An 18,107-nucleotide genomic window follows, 5' to 3' on the forward strand; every position below is an offset into this window, starting at 1 on the left:
TATAAACAACAGCTTCTCAACAAGATTTAATCTATCTGCATTTCCTGTGGTGCGCTGTAGGAAGCTTTTGCATGTCGATACACTCCACAGAACACTGGAGACTGACATAATAGGTGTTAGAATACAAGAAAATTCTAAATAAAACGTCACCAACAGGTTCCATGAGGCACAATGCTCACCATATCACACAAAGATTCATCGTGAGTTAGCGAAACTAGCAGTGTAAAATGTTACCCCTATGGTGCCCCTGCTCTGGTCCGCTGTCAAGGTTTGACGGAAATTGAAAAAATGCTACATTATCTCGAGTAAAACTTTAACACCATATCGTGGCCCCCACTCGGATCTACACCACATATGTTTCCCAATTTAATCGGATACATTTTCTCCCTGAGGAGATTATATAGTACTAATATGTAAAATGTCAAATCTCTTTCTATGATTACACCTTAACCCTGGTTTGAACAAACACTATATAAAGATACTTGCATATCAATGACGCATGACAGCCTTGTACTTCGTGGAAGATAAAACATTTACATATTTCCCTGTGGTGTAGTTTTGATTTCTACATTGAAGGAGAATTAGGAAATTAAAAACGAAAACTGGGGTCACAATGCTTGTTATTGAGCTACAGTATTTTAAACATGACCTTTTTGCACTTAAAATTTACTCAAGATTTGTCTGTTGGTATCAACACAGCATAAGCAACATATTATATAAATAGATTTATAATAACGTCTTCTATCAAAACAAACAAAAAAGTTCAATACAAGTAATGGAAATAAATAATGACCTGTTTGCACTTGATATACGAACAAAAAAATAAAGATGTTAGGAGTAATGTCAATTCTAAAATTTCACACAATGTCCAAGGTCTTGTCTTAAAATTTAAAATGGAATTTAAAAAAGTGGGGTTTAGAGATCAAATTTTGAAATTATTGGCGAAAATGCTGAATTTTTATACAAAATTTCGAATAGATTAATATAAACTTTTTAAAGAATCGGTGTTCAGTTTGGAAATTATACCAACCATTTATAAGATTACAACATTTGTACTAGTTCCAAGTCTCATCTACTTGCATCATAAATTATAAAACTGAAATACTCGTATAGGAGAATAAAAATAGAAAATATATTGGATGAAACAGAAACTTTAATATCATACATCTTGATTAATCAATCCTTCCGCCACAAAATAGAGTCCTTGCCAAACCCTTTCCCAATTGAATTGACACCAAAAAAATTCAACTGGATAGGGTTCAGTAATAGATATGTAATATGTTTGCACCAATGGGATCAGTAATGAACCACTGAATACTTATTTGTGGCATTCTGCGCAATTGTGCTCAAAAGCTCAGGAGCTAACTTCCCTTCCTTTTCATAGCCCTGTCCCGGACCCAGGAGTCATTAACTGAATCTATATTACATGAGGATGCTTGCTCATTAATTTAACAAATTATACCCTTGTGTTTTTTGTCAACATTTCCATACATTTTCTTATGTAAACCTTTAAATCCCAGTTGTGGAAATGACATGGTTCATGGGGATGCTATAGTTGAACCGAATTTGTTTTTCATTTTCGCATGCATGTTAGATTTTCATGAAAATGTTGGCTTATCTGGATCAGCAGGTCTGGAGAAGAATTTCCCCTCGCAAAAGAACATAACCTTTCATTTGTAAAATTTAATACCATTTACCTTTGAATTAAGGCAGTTTTTGACCAGTTTTGGTTGTAGAAAAATAAAAATTCTGAAAACTTAACGTCCACGACGACAGCCATATTTTGACCGGAAAAGCTCACCTAAGCCTATGTACATGTAACGTTCAGTGTTTTATCGACGATTATGCTGACAACTGCGTAGATGCTCGTCCAGATGGTTGTTCCCGACGGCCCAAAGAATGCTCCCTTGGTGCTTGAGAGCTGTGTAATCGCCGTCTAATATACAGATAGACACCGAAATTCAAAATTCCTCCAACGTTCGAAAAAGTTGTGACTAAGTGATAAATCGGAGCTGGCACTGCATCCGATTCTACGAAGGACCAGAGTCCATATACAGCCATAGCCCACCACTGGATCAGGAACACCAACACAAACACAGACATTGCGCGTGCAGCAATATGTCTCGTTGTGGTTCTTTGTTTCCCCAAAGTTTTCCTCAGCTCCTTCTCTTGGAGGTAGATCCTTCTGAGTGTGAGACTGTACAGAACAGAATTTACGATGATGATGATTGTGAGAGGAACGGTGGTGAACAGGAAATTGGCTACGATACCTTTCACTCCGTCAAAATAGCAACTAAAAGAGAATCATACAATATGATTATGACGTTTGATTCACGACCATTTACATTAAAATATGGCTGAAGGTCCTAAAGTCGTGCGTGCCTAGTAGTCATGCACCATTTTGTTTGTTGTCATTGTTGGGACCCGTGCCTAAATATTACGTCACGAGGGGCTGATTTTCGAAGATAATTAAAGAGAGCATCCATATTTCTACAATGAGTGAAATATGGGAAGCAAACAGAAAGGAGTGATAATAATACAATTATACACCCAAAATACCCGCCATTTTGTTGATGCTTTTTTCCCTTACTGTGAAAGCACGTGTTAATCGTGCTGAACCGCAGCTGGTGGCCGTACCAAGCACATGGCTAATTAGCATAACCCAATGTAAAGGTTACCGTGTATTTCGATTGTTCTGTAAAGCTAAACATTTTAATTGTTCGTTTATTGAAAAGTTGGTAGTCCTTATGCATTTGGAATGTTGCTCAAAATGTCGGGAATTATTGTATAGCCATACAAGCTATCTCTTTTAATGTTTTTAGACTTCAAAGGAAAAAAAAATCAAATGTTAAGTTGAGACAAAACAGTCATAGTCGACTTATCAATGTCTATTTGGCTGTCAAGGATGTGTGCATTAGTGTCCGTAAGGCAGCGAAAAAGTATACGCCTAGTGTCACCATCCAAACTGGAGAAGGGCACTCTGGGATTTATATGATTTAATGTAATGTTTTATTTCTATTCACTGTATAGAAGTGTAAATGCATAAAATGAATACGATAAAAAGTTACCAAACAATAAAATGTGTTTTCTTGGCCTTATTTTACTGCTACATCCGGGTGCACGACTACTGGTCCTAAACAAAAATGTCCGATGTTGAACTTTACTTGTTTTGTACCTCAATAATAAATTTGATAACCCGCTTTGAAATATTTTGAATAAAGAGAAAATAAGATTTGAACATGGTAAGTTAAAATATCATGTGAGATTAGCTTATGTTTCATTTTACTGTTTCTTGAAACGAATATTTTCTTAAGCGCACTGCTACTGGGCACTCGGGGTACATATTATACCAAAACGATCTTCGTACTGGTAGTGCAAAAGAATTCTTTTAAACACTAATCATAATACTAAGGTCGTTCATATTCTGTTTTCAAGAATTTATGTTGGAATGCTTTAAAACCAGAATTGTAATATTTTGTGTATCCAGTGATGAGCGCATTTCAATGTATGTGTGTACTTACAATGATCCATTGGGTCCAAGCTGCCCTGCAATTCCAGCTATTGTAGCACACACAAACGGAACCCCAAACGTCCACAGCATCAGCCGATAATCCATCTTACCAAACTCTATCTGTCTGCCAAGGAATATCAATACAAAGGCATTTAATGCTATAACGTTAACCATAAGGTTTTGAGCAGATATAAACACAGCTAGCATAAAACCGTAGAACTGGCACAGTTCTTTTGGATGCACATGGTTTTTGGTAATAAGTATGTGAAGATGATCCAAGCTGTGGGCCAAGTTGAAGGCAGCGTCACATACGGCCAAATATACCACCAAACGTTCGCTCTTGTACCACGAGAAGAAAGACTTGTAGGATTTTTGACGGAAACTCAATATCACGGTCAGAATAGCGGATCCAAGACTGAGAAATATACATGTTAGAGCGGGGATGTGCAGCGAATAAAAATGTCCGTTACTTAACCCATACACTGGCAAATCGTATCCGTCACGCAAGTGACTTTCATTCGTCATGTAGTTCATAGCAAGTCCCGTTTTGCGCAACGAAATTGATTAAAAAATATCATGGCTTGAATTTAATAACACATATTCGTAGTCCTTTTGAACAAACACCACTGATAAATGAATAAACCGATAAACCAATCACATAGTTCGTTTTATCAGTTGGAAAGGGGGAAGTAAATTGCAAGGTTACTAAGTAAAAGTCTGACCTTCATTATTTGTGGCTTTAGAGTGCTCAGCAAATACCGCTGATTTCTTAACACTTGGTAAATAAAACAATTTCAATCTAAATCCCATTAAACACGTAACAAATAATTCACTCTAGAAAAAGAAAAGCGATATACATGTATTTTTTTTTTTTAAATGTCAATTACCATGAAACACACATAGAGCATCTGATTTATCAAATTCATTCATGTTTTTATTTTATTCCTCATTGTTTGTATGTTGTTATACTCCTTTTTAGGGCTATCAACAAGACACTTGGATTCGTTACAAACCACGTTAACCTCTTGCGTCATGCTAATCGTGCTACTCGGTGACGACGAAGCAGAATGGGTGGATAACATTTGTTTGCCAAACACATCCCTACAAAGCTTATTATCAGCCGCCAGGAGGCGGGCGATTATATGTTAAGGTATCATATGTTAAGGTTTCAGAAATACTGCGGGCCTACAGTATATGATAATAAATTCATCCTATACATCAAAAGCCATCATTGATTCTATTAAATAAAATTACGATAGTTATATATATATAATCACGAGTTTGATAAATAAAATGAGATTTTTTCCGAATCTAATTTTTCGGTCGCATTGAAAGAGACAATCCAACTTTTTATGGTTTTCCTTAAAGTAATCACAGTTTGTAGCATTTATTTTCTCTTTGTTGAACGCTTTATTTTCTTAATTTTTTCTATATTCATACAATATTTTATTTTAACAATAGGAATTAAAAATAAAAATAGCTATTTTTAGGCGCTGACGTATGTCTATTCATTTTATATGTAATCACCTAGCTAAGTATTTAGTAGTAGTAGGTTTTCATGTCAACTACTGAACCAGATACATATTTCTTGCTTACAATTGAGGAGAAAAAACTTATAAGAAATTTAAAGGAAATGCTTGTGTGTTATGATGCATAGGATCCTACAAATGTACTTTCACTTTCCTTATTGGCCGCATCGCTCTTGATAACTGCATATTGAAGTTCGAATGCTCAGGGTGTGTTTCCGACAATGTGCATATTTTAAAAGACACATAATTTCTAGCATACCGTCATCAGCCAAACATCAGCATAAGCTATCTATTTATGTATTCATCATATTGAACTCCAGTGGGACCGACCAAAAATGTTCATTATACATATTCAACGCAACCAATATTGATCTAGATAAAAGTTGATGCTGTGGGATGTTTCTTCTTCAAGGTATCAGATATCTTATATAAAGGTATTCAATTAAGGAATTATACTGTAACTACACGGTGAAGCTTGAGTATTGATGGGTTTTTCACGAAAAATTGTATATTACTTTTGAAGAAAAACATACACATGATTTCAAACACAAATCATTACCCAAACATCAACATGCTTTTTGATGTACATAAAGAACATCTGTTTATAATTTCTCCTTTCGAATTTCCTTTACAAAATGAGATGGGGAAAATAGTTGTGGAGTTGTAAATATTTGACATTGTATCTATAGTTACAAGTTAAGGTTTTATGAATTAAGAGATTGGTCCTTCGTTTGAGGACTCCGTTGTCCTGAATCTTCTGAAAGCAGTCTGTAAACTGACAGTTATCCAATTGTTTGTAAAAAAAAATGAGTTTAAAGTCTCAAAGAATTCTTCCTTAAAAATTCTGACAAAGATGTTTAACATTGTGACTTTGTTAATTCCTAAAGAAAATGTTATATTTGGATTAGGAGGACAGCCAGTGATACAAAATTCTTGAAATTCATTTTTGTTTTGCCAGATAGTTCATGAGTACAGTCCAAACAACGAAATGCACTGTTAACTTTTATAGGTTGGGTATATTCCATTATACAAAAATTGAGAGAATTACATTGCGTCCATTGGCATAATGCAAGTTACAGGTTATAGAAATGTTAACGCCATAAGTAATTACTTCGAAATTACGATTCGAAAACAAGGAGAGACATCAACATTATTGTCAACAAGAAACCAGTCCGACCCGGCCGGCCATCCATAGACGGCTCAGAAACTCGAGCAGCGGCAGCAGCAGGAAGTATTCAACAGGCCACATCCTCTTCTCTGGAGCTATTCCAGAAGTAACGAAATATGCACATATATACTCATCAAAGAGTTTCACAGGAAGTCCTACCCCTACAAATTCCAAGAAAACACGTGTACATTAAATTAGAAACATTGTAATGCCAATAACTAACACACTCTATAATCACCGTTCCAGTTTTATTGATTTATCTAAAGAAGAATAATACATCGTCATAATGACTTCCTTCTGAAAAATATAAATACATGCATTAGCAATACGTGCCTATTTCTTTTAGATCTAACTGCCTAGCTGGGTAGTTCAGTAGGTTAGCGTGACGACAGCTGATTTGTAGATTGTATAACTGGGTAGTTCAGTAGGTTAGCGTGATGACTGCTGATTTGTAGATTGTATAGCTGGGTAGCTCAGTAAGTAAGCGTGATGACTGCTGATTTGTAGATTGTATAGCTGGGTAGTTCAGTAGGTTAGCGTGATGACTGCTGATCTGTAGATTGTCTAGCTGGGTAGTTCAGTAGGTTAGCGTGATGACTGCTGATTTGTAGATTGTCTAGCTGGGTAGTTCAGTAGGTTAGCGTGATGACTGCTGATTTGTAGATTGTATAACTGGGTAGTTCAGTAGGTTAGCGTGATGACTGCTGATTTGTAGATTGTATAGCTGGGTAGTTCAGTAGGTTAGCGTGATGACTGCTGATTTGTAGATTGTCTAGCTGGGTAGTTCAGTAGGTTAGCGTGATGACTGCTGATTTGTAGATTGTATAACTGGGTAGTTCAGCGTGACGACAGCTGATTTGTAGATTGTATACCTGGGTAGTTCAGTAGGTTAGCGTGACGACTGCTGATTTGTAGATTGTATAGCTGGGTAGTTCAGTAGGTTAGTGTGATGACTGCTGATTTGTAGATTGTATAGCTGGGTAGTTCAGTAGGTTAGCGTGACGACAGCTGATTTGTAAATTGTATAGCTGGGTAGTTCAGCGTGACGACTGCTGATTTGTAGATTGTATAGCTGGGTAGTTCAGCGTGACGACAGCTGATTTGAAGATTGTATAACTGGGTAGTTCAGTAGGTTAGCGTGATGATTGCTGATTTGTAGATTGTATAGCTGGGTAGTTCAGTAGGTTAGCGTGATGACTGCTGATTTGTAGATTGTATAACTGGGTAGTTCAGCGTGACGACAGCTGATTTGTAGATTGTATAGCTGGGTAGTTCAGTAGGTTAGCGTGACGACTGCTGATTTGTAGATTGTATAGCTGGGTAGTTCAGTAGGTTAGCGTGACGACAGCTGATTTGTAGATTGTATAGCTGGGTAGTTCAGTAGGTTAGCGTGACGACAGCTGATTTGTAGATTGTATAGCTGGGTAGTTCAGTAGGTTAGCGTGACGACTGCTGATCTGTAGATTGTCTAGCTGGGTAGTTCAGTAGGTTAGCGTGATGATTGCTGATTTGTAGTTCGCGAGTTCGAGTCTAGCAGGGGTTCTATTCTATTTTTCAGATTACTATTTCAAAATACTATTGTACATTCACTTTCCATCCATACCAGATGTATTTGTGTTACCCTTCCTTCTATCACCGTTATATTAGTCCATTTCCATTCATTGTTGAGGTAATTCCAGAAAGTTGCATCAAAAACTGGTTTTAAGCATATTTTTCTTGTGTAGGAAGACGAACAAACGTATTTTGTTGTATTGGAGATTATCTCAAAATCAAAGTGATAGAAAGAGCGAGCGAGATATACAGAGCATCTATGATTGCTTGATTTGATATCTGCTCTATCCAACTCGTTGAAATGCCCGGCAAGCTTCGCGAATACATATATAACACCATTTTAACTCGTTTGATTGAGCAGATATCAAATCACGCGATATAGATATCCTTTATCTATCATACATACAGAATTTGATCTCCAACTATAACTCAAGAACCTTTTTCAACCTAATAGTCATTAAAAATCATAGACAGATCAAATATTCGGACAAGAAGATCCCTCATGACATGATTTCTAGTAAGCCTAAATAGTACTTAGATCAAGGAGAACAACGTTTTAAGGTAGTTGTAAGGAGATAACAAGCAACATAAGGGGAAACTGAATTATCAGTTAAAACGAAACTAATGAACACTTAGAATTATGCGTAACAAACATTATAAAATATTCGCTGGGGGGAAATGCAGCTCTTGTTAATGTTACCTGTAGCTATGTATATACTCTACATGTACTATGTATATACTCTACATGTACTATGTATATACTCTACATGTACTATGTATATACTCTACATGTACTATGTATATACTCTACATGTACTATGTATATACTCTACATGTAGCTATGTATATACTCTACATGTAGCTATGTATATACTCTACATGTACTATGTATATACTCTACATGTACTATGTATATACTCTACATGTAGCTATGTATATACTCTACATGTACTATGTATATACTCTACATGTACTATGTATATACTCTACATGTACTATGTATATACTCTACATGTACTATGTATATACTCTACATGTACTATGTATATACTCTACATGTACTATGTATATACTCTACATGTAGCTATGTATATACTCTACATGTACTATGTATATACTCTACATGTACTATGTATATACTCTACATGTAGCTATGTATATACTCTACATGTACTATGTATATACTCTACATGTACTATGTATATACTCTACATGTACTATGTATATACTCTACATGTAGCTATGTATATACTCTACATGTACTATGTATATACTCTACATGTAGCTATGTATATACTCTACATGTACTATGTATATACTCTACATGTACTATGTATATACTCTACATGTACTATGTATATACTCTACATGTACTATGTATAAACTTAGCAAGTAATTTCTAAGTGCAAGACCTTATATGGAGTGTTTATCTCAACCCCTTTAGAACACTCTGAAATCGAGATATTCAAATATATTATACGACTAGAAAACAAAGCATGAAAATACATGTACGTCGATTTCAATTTCCGTAATTTTTATTCTGAATTGTATGAGGAAGTATATCTAATTTGAATTACACGCATTTATCAGACCAAAGGGAACGGGAAATATTTTCAAACGTTCAAATATTTTCTCTCTCTCTTTCTCCCTCTCTGGTCATTTTCATCAATTCTGTTCGATTACAGTAAGATTTCACGGATACCTCTCACAAAATAAACATTTTTAATTATGATTCGATTGTCAGGATTGTTTGTTTGGAAGTTAATGTCCCTTTGAGAATATTTCACCCGCACACGTAGTAATGTCATCAGCTGAAATGTCACATCACTCACATGGACATATACAATACATGATATATCTGTCATGGTTCTTCATTCTGCTAACGCCTATCATGACGTGGGGTACAGGTCTCATTCATTCGTTTCAAATGCCGAGGCAAAGGAACAGCGATAGCGCCTCACGTCTGGCGCGACTCCGGACCGAATCGACGATTGTCCGATTGAGCTACCGTGCCCTACAATTTACATTAGTAATTGATATATTCTTCGATGACTCTTATTTGCTAAGTACCAAATATTTTTAGAGTGTGACACACCTTCTGTCAGTCAAGTCGGTTTTCCTACAATCAAACACATTGCAACAAACGTTTCAGAATAACGATGAGATTATCTAAAGAAATCGTATTTGGTCACCAACATAAAAAAAAACTATTGTACCTATACATGTATAGTAATAACTGTTCTGCGTCATCATGATGTGGTGAACATTAAACATTTTAGACACCTCTGTTTGTTTTGTCTATGAGCACATTTTATGTACCCGCACAGTCGTTCAATTGGTATCTGCTGACAACAGTCGAGTAAGTTTCTAATGAATGTTCGGTTTGGACAAAACCAGACATTTTTATCAACAAAATATATTCAACAAAATCAATATGGATTTTATGTGGCTATTTTTATCATTTGAATCACATGATCGTGGTCGAATTCCGAATTCATCTGATGTTTCATCCTATTCGATACACTATAGTATACCCCATTTAAAATCTGGGAGCTGTAATGTTTTTGTCTGACTTCAAGGAAACATACTAGTCTCTAACAAAAGGCCGTGTTGTTTTCACTTAAAATCAATAACCTCCGTTCTGTCCTTCAGGATCTACATCCTCGAGTCAAATTTTAATCACAATATGCATGACAATGTGAAGATAACGAACAGTGATCAATCTCATAACTCCTATAAGGAATACAAAATAGAGAGTTGGGCAAATACAGACCCCTGGATATACCAGAGGTGGGATCAAGTGCCTAGGAGGGGTAAGTATTCTCTGTTCACCGGTCACACCCGCCGTGAACCCTATACATGTATCTTGATCACGTAAACTTAGTAATTCGTAGTCAAAGTCAGTGTACCAAGGACGGCCTAACAATTAGTATGAAACACGTCAGACAGCATTTGTCCCAATGACAGGTTGTATTGGCATCCTAGATCGTAATAACGACCTTAGGATTTGCGAAATGCTGACTTTAAACGAGACTGTTGAAATCCCTGTATCATCAACCTGTTTGTCAGTCATCTGCCTCGATTTAAAAACTGATCATACACAGAACAAGCTCATGCGTATCGAATCGGGGGAGATATATAAACACCAAACATGTATGCAGGTGATAATGGAATATTGCCATATGAATATTAGAAGATGACGAGGGAGAAGCTGAAATAATCCCGTTTGTCATAAAGTTCAGTTGTTAGTTTGCTGTTAATGTCTATTTTCAATCAAAGATCCAAGTACAAAGCAGATGTAGGTAACTCTGTGGTATCTTTTATTTCGAGTTCACTGGGAATTTATCGAATCGACATATGAAGGAAAATGATTATTGTTAATAGATAAAACGTCGTCGATATATCTAAATGTCGAATTGAAGGCCACTCCAAGAGATTTTTTCCTCTCATATAGAAGCTTTTGAATAAATTATTTCTGATAACAATATAAAAACAGGTCAGCTAACAGAGGAGCACAATTCGTGTCAATGGGAATTCCAACAAACTGTTGGAAGACTTGATCACCGAGGACTACTTAGATATTATCAATGAGAAACTCCAGCATATTTTTAATTTCAACTTCAGAGTACTTGTGTGTGAAATCTGAGTGGTATTTAACAAAGAATTTTTTGGGGGGATGAATGATCACTAGATATGAATATTTCCATTTTTGTTTTAAAAAACCCAACTGTTTATGGTGTCAAAAAGTCTAGTCTTTAATTTATCATGAGGAATGGTCCTAAAATCAATTTATTTCTGTCCAAAAATTCACCAACACAATGGTTGTAAATGGACATTTGGATATGTAAGTAAATATATCAATTTGCATTAAAATATTCCTGTCTTAATTCTGCTTTCTTAGCCAAGTTGGATTCTTCACTACAACCATCAACATTAACTGACGACTAGGTATAGAATTTAAATTTTAATATAGAAAGTAATTTCACGTTACGAATGAATAATACTTCAACTGATTTTGTTAAATGATAATCATTGGCAATTTTAACTCTATAGAGGATGATTTGAAAACACATTTTGTGACCCGCAATCTTTTAATGGACGAAGTGCATCTTAAGAAACAATAAATAAATCTTAAGAAACAAATAACGTGTGTTCAAACCTTTTGTATAATATGCATTTATAGAATAAGATATGTTCAAGTATAGCATGTGGAACAGTATGTGTAGTTTGAGAAACAATATCTATAAGTGTAAAACTTATTAGGTACCAATTTTGATGCACCAGATGCGCATTTCGACAAATGATGTCTCTTCAGTGATGATCAAACCGAAATTTTGGAAATTCGAAAAAACAATAAACTTGTAAGAGCTAAAAGGAAAACTAGAGTGCCAAATACAAGAGCCAAATTCGTCCAAGGATAAGAGCTATGCATGAGGGAGATAATCCTTAATTTTGAAATGATATTCTAAACTTTTATCCCAGCAATTTAATATACTTCCGTATTTTCAAGCTAGTAACGAAGTACTTAGCTACTGGGATGTAGAGACCCTCGGGGACTAACAGTCCACCAGCAGAGGCCTCGACACAGGGGTCGTAACTAATGAAAGAATAAAAATAATGAACATTTCTAAGAAGAAAAAGTGGTATTTACTTGAAGAAAACTAACAACGACGACGACCATTAAAATGATGCGTGATTTTTAATTGTTTTTGCTGATCATGAGTATAGTTAATGCTAGTAGCTCCGGTGTATATACATGTATGACCTAGTTCGTGACATTTAAAAATTCTCGCACATTACCGAAGATAACTGGGATTTTTATAATTCTGTGTTGCTTGTTTCTTTAGTTCCAGATCGTTTCTGATTAGAGCTTTGCTCTATCTGTGTCTGTTGAACTTGCATTCTTCGTCTGATGAGAAGATAAACTCCAAGATTCAAAACGCCACCGATGTTTGAAAATGTGGTAACAGTGTGATGCACAGCAGGAGGGACACTGCCAGGACTGGCAAACACCCAAATCCCGTACATAGCCATAGCCCACCATTGTAACATAAACGCCAGTACAAACAACGACATAGCGCGAACTGCCGCGTGCTTCATCCTGGTTGCAGACGACTGTTTTCCCAGTGATGTCTTCAGTGCTTTTTCCAAAGAAAGAAGTTTTACCCACGTCAAGATGTACAGTGTTGTGTTTACAATCAGAATGGCGGAGAGGGGAAGCGTTGTAAGAAGAAACTGAGCCAACTGCCCTGTCACACCGTCAAAAAAGCAGCTGTAAGATGAAACGTGCAATGTTAGGATCACAGGTTTTAAACATTAATGCACTGTAATCAGGTAGATCATGCATTTACCCAACCACAGACACACGCATCTACCCAACCACAGACACACACCTACCCAACCACAGACACACACATCTACCCAATCAGACACACGCATTTACCCAACCACACACATCTACCCAACCACAGACACACACATTTACCCAACCACAGACACACGCATCTACCCAACCACAGACACATACATCTACTACCCAACCACATACACAAGCATCTACCTAACCACAGACACACGCATCTACCCAACCACAGACACACGCATCTACCCAACCACAGACACAAGCATCTACCTAACCACAGACACACGCATCTACCCAACCACAGACACACACATCTACCCAACCACAGACACACACATTTACCCAACCACAGACACACGCATCTACCCAACCACAGACACATACATCTACTACCCAACCACATACACAAGCATCTACCTAACCACAGACACACGCATCTACCCAACCACAGACACACGCATCTACCCAACCACAGACACAAGCATCTACCTAACCACAGACACACGCATCTACCCAACCACAGACACACACATCTACCCAACCACAGACACACACATTTACCCAACCACAGACACACGCATCTACCCAACCACAGACACATACATCTACTACCCAACCACATACACAAGCATCTACCTAACCACAGACACACGCATCTACCCAACCACAGACACACGCATCTACCCAACCACAGACACAAGCATCTACCTAACCACAGACACACGCATCTACCCAACCACAGACACAAGCATCTACCTAACCACAGACACACGCATCTACCCAACCACAGACACAAGCATCTACCTAACCACAGACACACGCATCTACCCAACCACAGACACACACATCTACCCAACCACAGACACACACATTTACCCAACCACAGACACACGCATCTACCCAACCACAGACACATACATCTACTACCCAACCACATACACAAGCATCTACCTAACCACAGACACACGCATCTACCCAACCACAGACACACGCATCTACCCAACCACAGACACAAGCATCTACCTAACCACAGACACACGCATCTACCCAACCACAGACACCAGCATCTACCCAACCACAGACACACGCATCTACCCAACCACATACACACGCATCTACCCAACCACAGTGACAAACATCTACCTAACCACAGACACACGCATCTACCCAACCACATACACACACATCTACCAAACCACAGATACACGCATCTACCCAACCACAGACACACACATCTACCCAACCACACAACATGCATCTACCCAATCACATACATCGTGCATCTACTCAACCAGGCACACGCATATACCCAACCAGACATCGTGCATCTACCCAACTACAGACATCGTGCATCATGTTGAATAGTAACTTTTATAAGCAGAACAACCAGCATAGCCAACTGGCTCCCACTTACAGTATATTACCAGTTTGATCAACCCTGAAAAATAATCTGTAAACTAAATTATAGTACAATATCATAGTAAATATAGCAAGCTTTCTGAGAGTATTGCATAAGCAATACATTTCCCTTATCGGCGCCCCATTAATTGACAGATGTAATATTCGAGGGAATGTTCATTTAACACAGCTTCGCTAGCCAAGGGTTTTCGGTCCACTCCACTCCTCATAAAAGTGAAATCAAGATGAAAGAAAATTCCAGGATAAAAAAATATTGATGCAGTTCAATAGATGTCACCAATATGTATCAGCATAAAATGTTTGATAAAAATATCTTGATTAGATTTTTTTGAAACTGAGCAAAACGCGAAGTGTGACGGAAGGACGGACATGACAAATATTTGCCCCGGCTATATTCATGGCGGGTCATAAAAATAATCTCAGCATATTCTGCCAGCGGTACATCTGACTGAGCTATTCTAGAACAAGTAATACCAGGGACCTATATACTATAGGTCCCTGGTAATACTTGTGTAAACTTGAACCAAGATTTCAAAAACATGTACAGTACCCCTAATCCTTTGTCGGGTTTTCGTGAATTTCGACCCAAAGCAGGAATGCCCATAAAATACTATTGTAAATTGTAATTGAAATTGTACCCTATTAAAATATCAACAACAAAATCTTAGGGGCAGGCCTACTTTAAAGGACTTGCCAAAACCCAGGTAAAAATCGGTGCTTAAGAAAATGCTGCTAAACCAATTTCAACCTTGTGGATAATAAATTATAGGTTTGTAAAAAGAACTCCGAAAAATATGAAAAATTCATATATATGTACGCTGAATATAACTAAAAGAAACTTGATATAACTATGCGACTTTTGCCGGAGTATTATTCTCACCTACAGGTCTTTTCTTTAGTTACCCTCAATTGATCCTTTCTAATCATGGATATAACATGTAAAGATGCATCGTTTTCTACGGTTTGGTCATGCCTTTCTGACACAAATGGCAAAAATAAAAACAAATTGTGTTCCCCATTTCTCCATACAAGCTACATGAACCCACTGGCAGTAGTATCTGAAATGTACACATTTTCCAGATGTTTAACGCACGACGACAGAGAAAAACAAAATCGCAATAGGATTTAGATGACCTCATGTTTGCATCAGCTAATTGTATGTTTTGAGAAAACATTCTATTTGAAAAATTTAAAGATTGGGCAAGCTGGCCATCTTCGGAGGCGAGTTGATCAAACGTTTCAATTGACAAAGAATTTGGGTGGAAATGCGTTCAATGCGCGCCGAGTTGGTAAAAAGTAGGGCAAGTTAAATTGGTAGCGATGGAGTCAGAAGTGGGATGAGAAGTGGAATCGTAAGTTTTAATGAATAATGACAGTGAATTGTAAGAAAGATGTTATGAATGCATGAGGAAGCATAAGTTTCTACATGTTAAGAATTTTAGATGAAAATATTTTACTTACAAAGATCCATTTGGACCAAACTGTTTGTTTACTAGAGCTATCATGGAGAAAAGAAAAGGGGTTCCAAATATCCATAAAATCAAATGCCAGTCTAGTTTTCCAAATTTTAACTGCTTGTTGAAAATCATCAGCATGAATGCATTTACTGCAACAATATTCACCATTAAGTTTTGCGCCGTGATAAACTCAACCAACATGACACCATAAAATTGGCAAAGTTGCGGAGGGTACACGTGATCCCTAGTTATCAGAATATGAAGATGGTCAATACTATGCGCTATATTGAAAGCACCGTCACAAATTGCCATGTACACAATAAATCGTTCACTTTTCGTCCAATCAGAAAATGCTCGTTGGGGAGTTTTCTTGAAGCTTAAAACTATGGTTACGATGGCTGAGATCAAGCTGAGAAAGATGCATGTCAGTGCTGGTACATGCAGGGCGTAAAATCTCCCAGAGTCCAGACCATACACGGGTAGATCGTACCCATCCCTAAGCTGATAAGCCGCCATAGAGCTATTGTTGCCAACTTCAGACATGATAGTTTGACAGGGAAGTAATTTTATAAAGTGTATTTTAAAGGACCTCTTACTTCCGTAAATATCAGCATTTATACGCTTCAAATGTAAAACATAATATATTGAACGTTACATATCACTTACAAGTTATTAAAAGATCACTTTTCAGTGACGTAGGAAAATTAGACGGAAGTAAAATGCATATGCTTCTTTGTAAGCTGACCTGTTTATAAATTTTCTTATGATGCAGAATTTATTCAAAAGTTTCTACACGAGAACAAAAAATTTCTTGCCGTGGCCTTCCAACTCGACATTTAGATCTATCGACGATATTTCATCTATTAACAATAATCATTTTCATTCATATGTCGATTCGATATATCCCAGTAAACTCGAAATAAAAGACACCACAGTGTCTTCCACATCTGCTTCGTATTTTATGACAAAGGGGATGACTTCAGCTTCTCCATCGTGAACTTAACATATTCATTTAGTAATATTCCATTATCACCTGCATATGGTGTTTATATCTATGAGCTGATTTGATAGGCAAGTGCTTCTTCTGCGTATGATCAGTTTTTAAATCGAGACAGGCTACTGACAAACAAGTTTATGTTACATGGGTTTCCACAGTCTTGTTTAAAGTCAGCATTTCGCAAATTCTATGGTCGTTATAATGATCTAGTTTGCCAATACAATCTATCTTTGGGTCAAATTCTTGTTAGGCCGTCATACCAATTGTACACACTGATTTTGATTACGGATTACTCCGTTTACCAGATCAAGATACTGGGCTTACAGCGGGTGTGACCGGTCGAGAGGGGATGCTTACTTCTCCTAAGCACTTGATCCCACCACTGGTATATCCAGGGATCCGGGTTTGCCCAACTCTCTATTTTGTATTCCTTACAGGGATTGATCACGCTTCACCTTTTCATGGTACGATTTGATTCTTTTTTGTACTGCGAGCTGGTATATTCTGTCTATAGTCTTAGTGAATTCGTCATTCTGAGGACGCATATATCGATGAAAACAAATTGTTTTCAAGATTAGCAGGGCCGCACTAAATGCAATTGTTCCTTACCCCAGCCCCCGTGATTAAAGACTAGGGGGTATTGTTTTTGTCCTGTCTGTCTGAAACTTGGATGGTGAGTGATAAAGCTCTCATATTTCATGCGTGTATTCCTTTTCTTTTGGTACCGAAGGTTTTACTTTGACCTTTAAGTTTGACCTACTTTTAGGAAAATCTAAGCTAAGACAAAATTTCTTGTGTCAAGATTGATTGATTCATTGTATTTTGCTTAACGTCTCGCTCGAGAATTTTTCATTCATATGGATACTTCAAGACCGGTGAAGGACTTCAACTTTAGGCCTATGCTCGGCGCTTAAGGACATTGAGCAGTGAGGGTTCTTTAGCGTGCCACACCTACTGTGGTACGGGACATCCGTTTTATGGTAATCTCCGAGGACCCGTGACATTCAAACCTGATGCCGAGCGTTTGGCGATGGAACTGTCACTTCCCGTTTTAACGACTTATGTCTGTCGCGGCCAGGATTCGAACCCCAGGCCTTCCGCATGCGGGACGAA

At 37.3% G+C, this 18,107-nt stretch overlaps 2 protein-coding genes across 2 annotated transcripts; both read right to left on the reverse strand.

Moving 5' to 3' along the window:
- Window positions 1–1,135: 1,135 nt before the first annotated feature.
- Window positions 1,136–8,379, reverse strand: LOC125652418 (uncharacterized). Its single transcript, XM_048881615.2, has 2 exons — window positions 3,522–8,379; window positions 1,136–2,293 (listed from the first exon to the last, which is right to left on the reverse strand). Exons 1-2 carry the CDS (start codon window positions 4,043–4,045, stop codon window positions 1,843–1,845), a joined length of 975 nt encoding a protein of 324 aa, XP_048737572.1. The 5' UTR covers window positions 4,046–8,379; the 3' UTR covers window positions 1,136–1,842.
- Window positions 8,380–9,427: 1,048 nt separating this feature from the next.
- LOC125652417 (uncharacterized) lies at window positions 9,428–16,558 on the reverse strand. Its single transcript, XM_048881614.2, has 2 exons — window positions 16,002–16,558; window positions 9,428–13,031 (listed from the first exon to the last, which is right to left on the reverse strand). The coding sequence occupies exons 1-2, from the start codon at window positions 16,538–16,540 to the stop codon at window positions 12,578–12,580; spliced, it is 993 nt and encodes a 330-aa protein (XP_048737571.2). The 5' UTR covers window positions 16,541–16,558; the 3' UTR covers window positions 9,428–12,577.
- Between the last annotated feature and the right edge of the window lie 1,549 nt (window positions 16,559–18,107).

Source organism: Ostrea edulis, chromosome 5 (assembly GCF_947568905.1).
Source record: "Ostrea edulis chromosome 5, xbOstEdul1.1, whole genome shotgun sequence".
Taxonomy (NCBI): domain Eukaryota; kingdom Metazoa; phylum Mollusca; class Bivalvia; order Ostreida; family Ostreidae; genus Ostrea; species Ostrea edulis.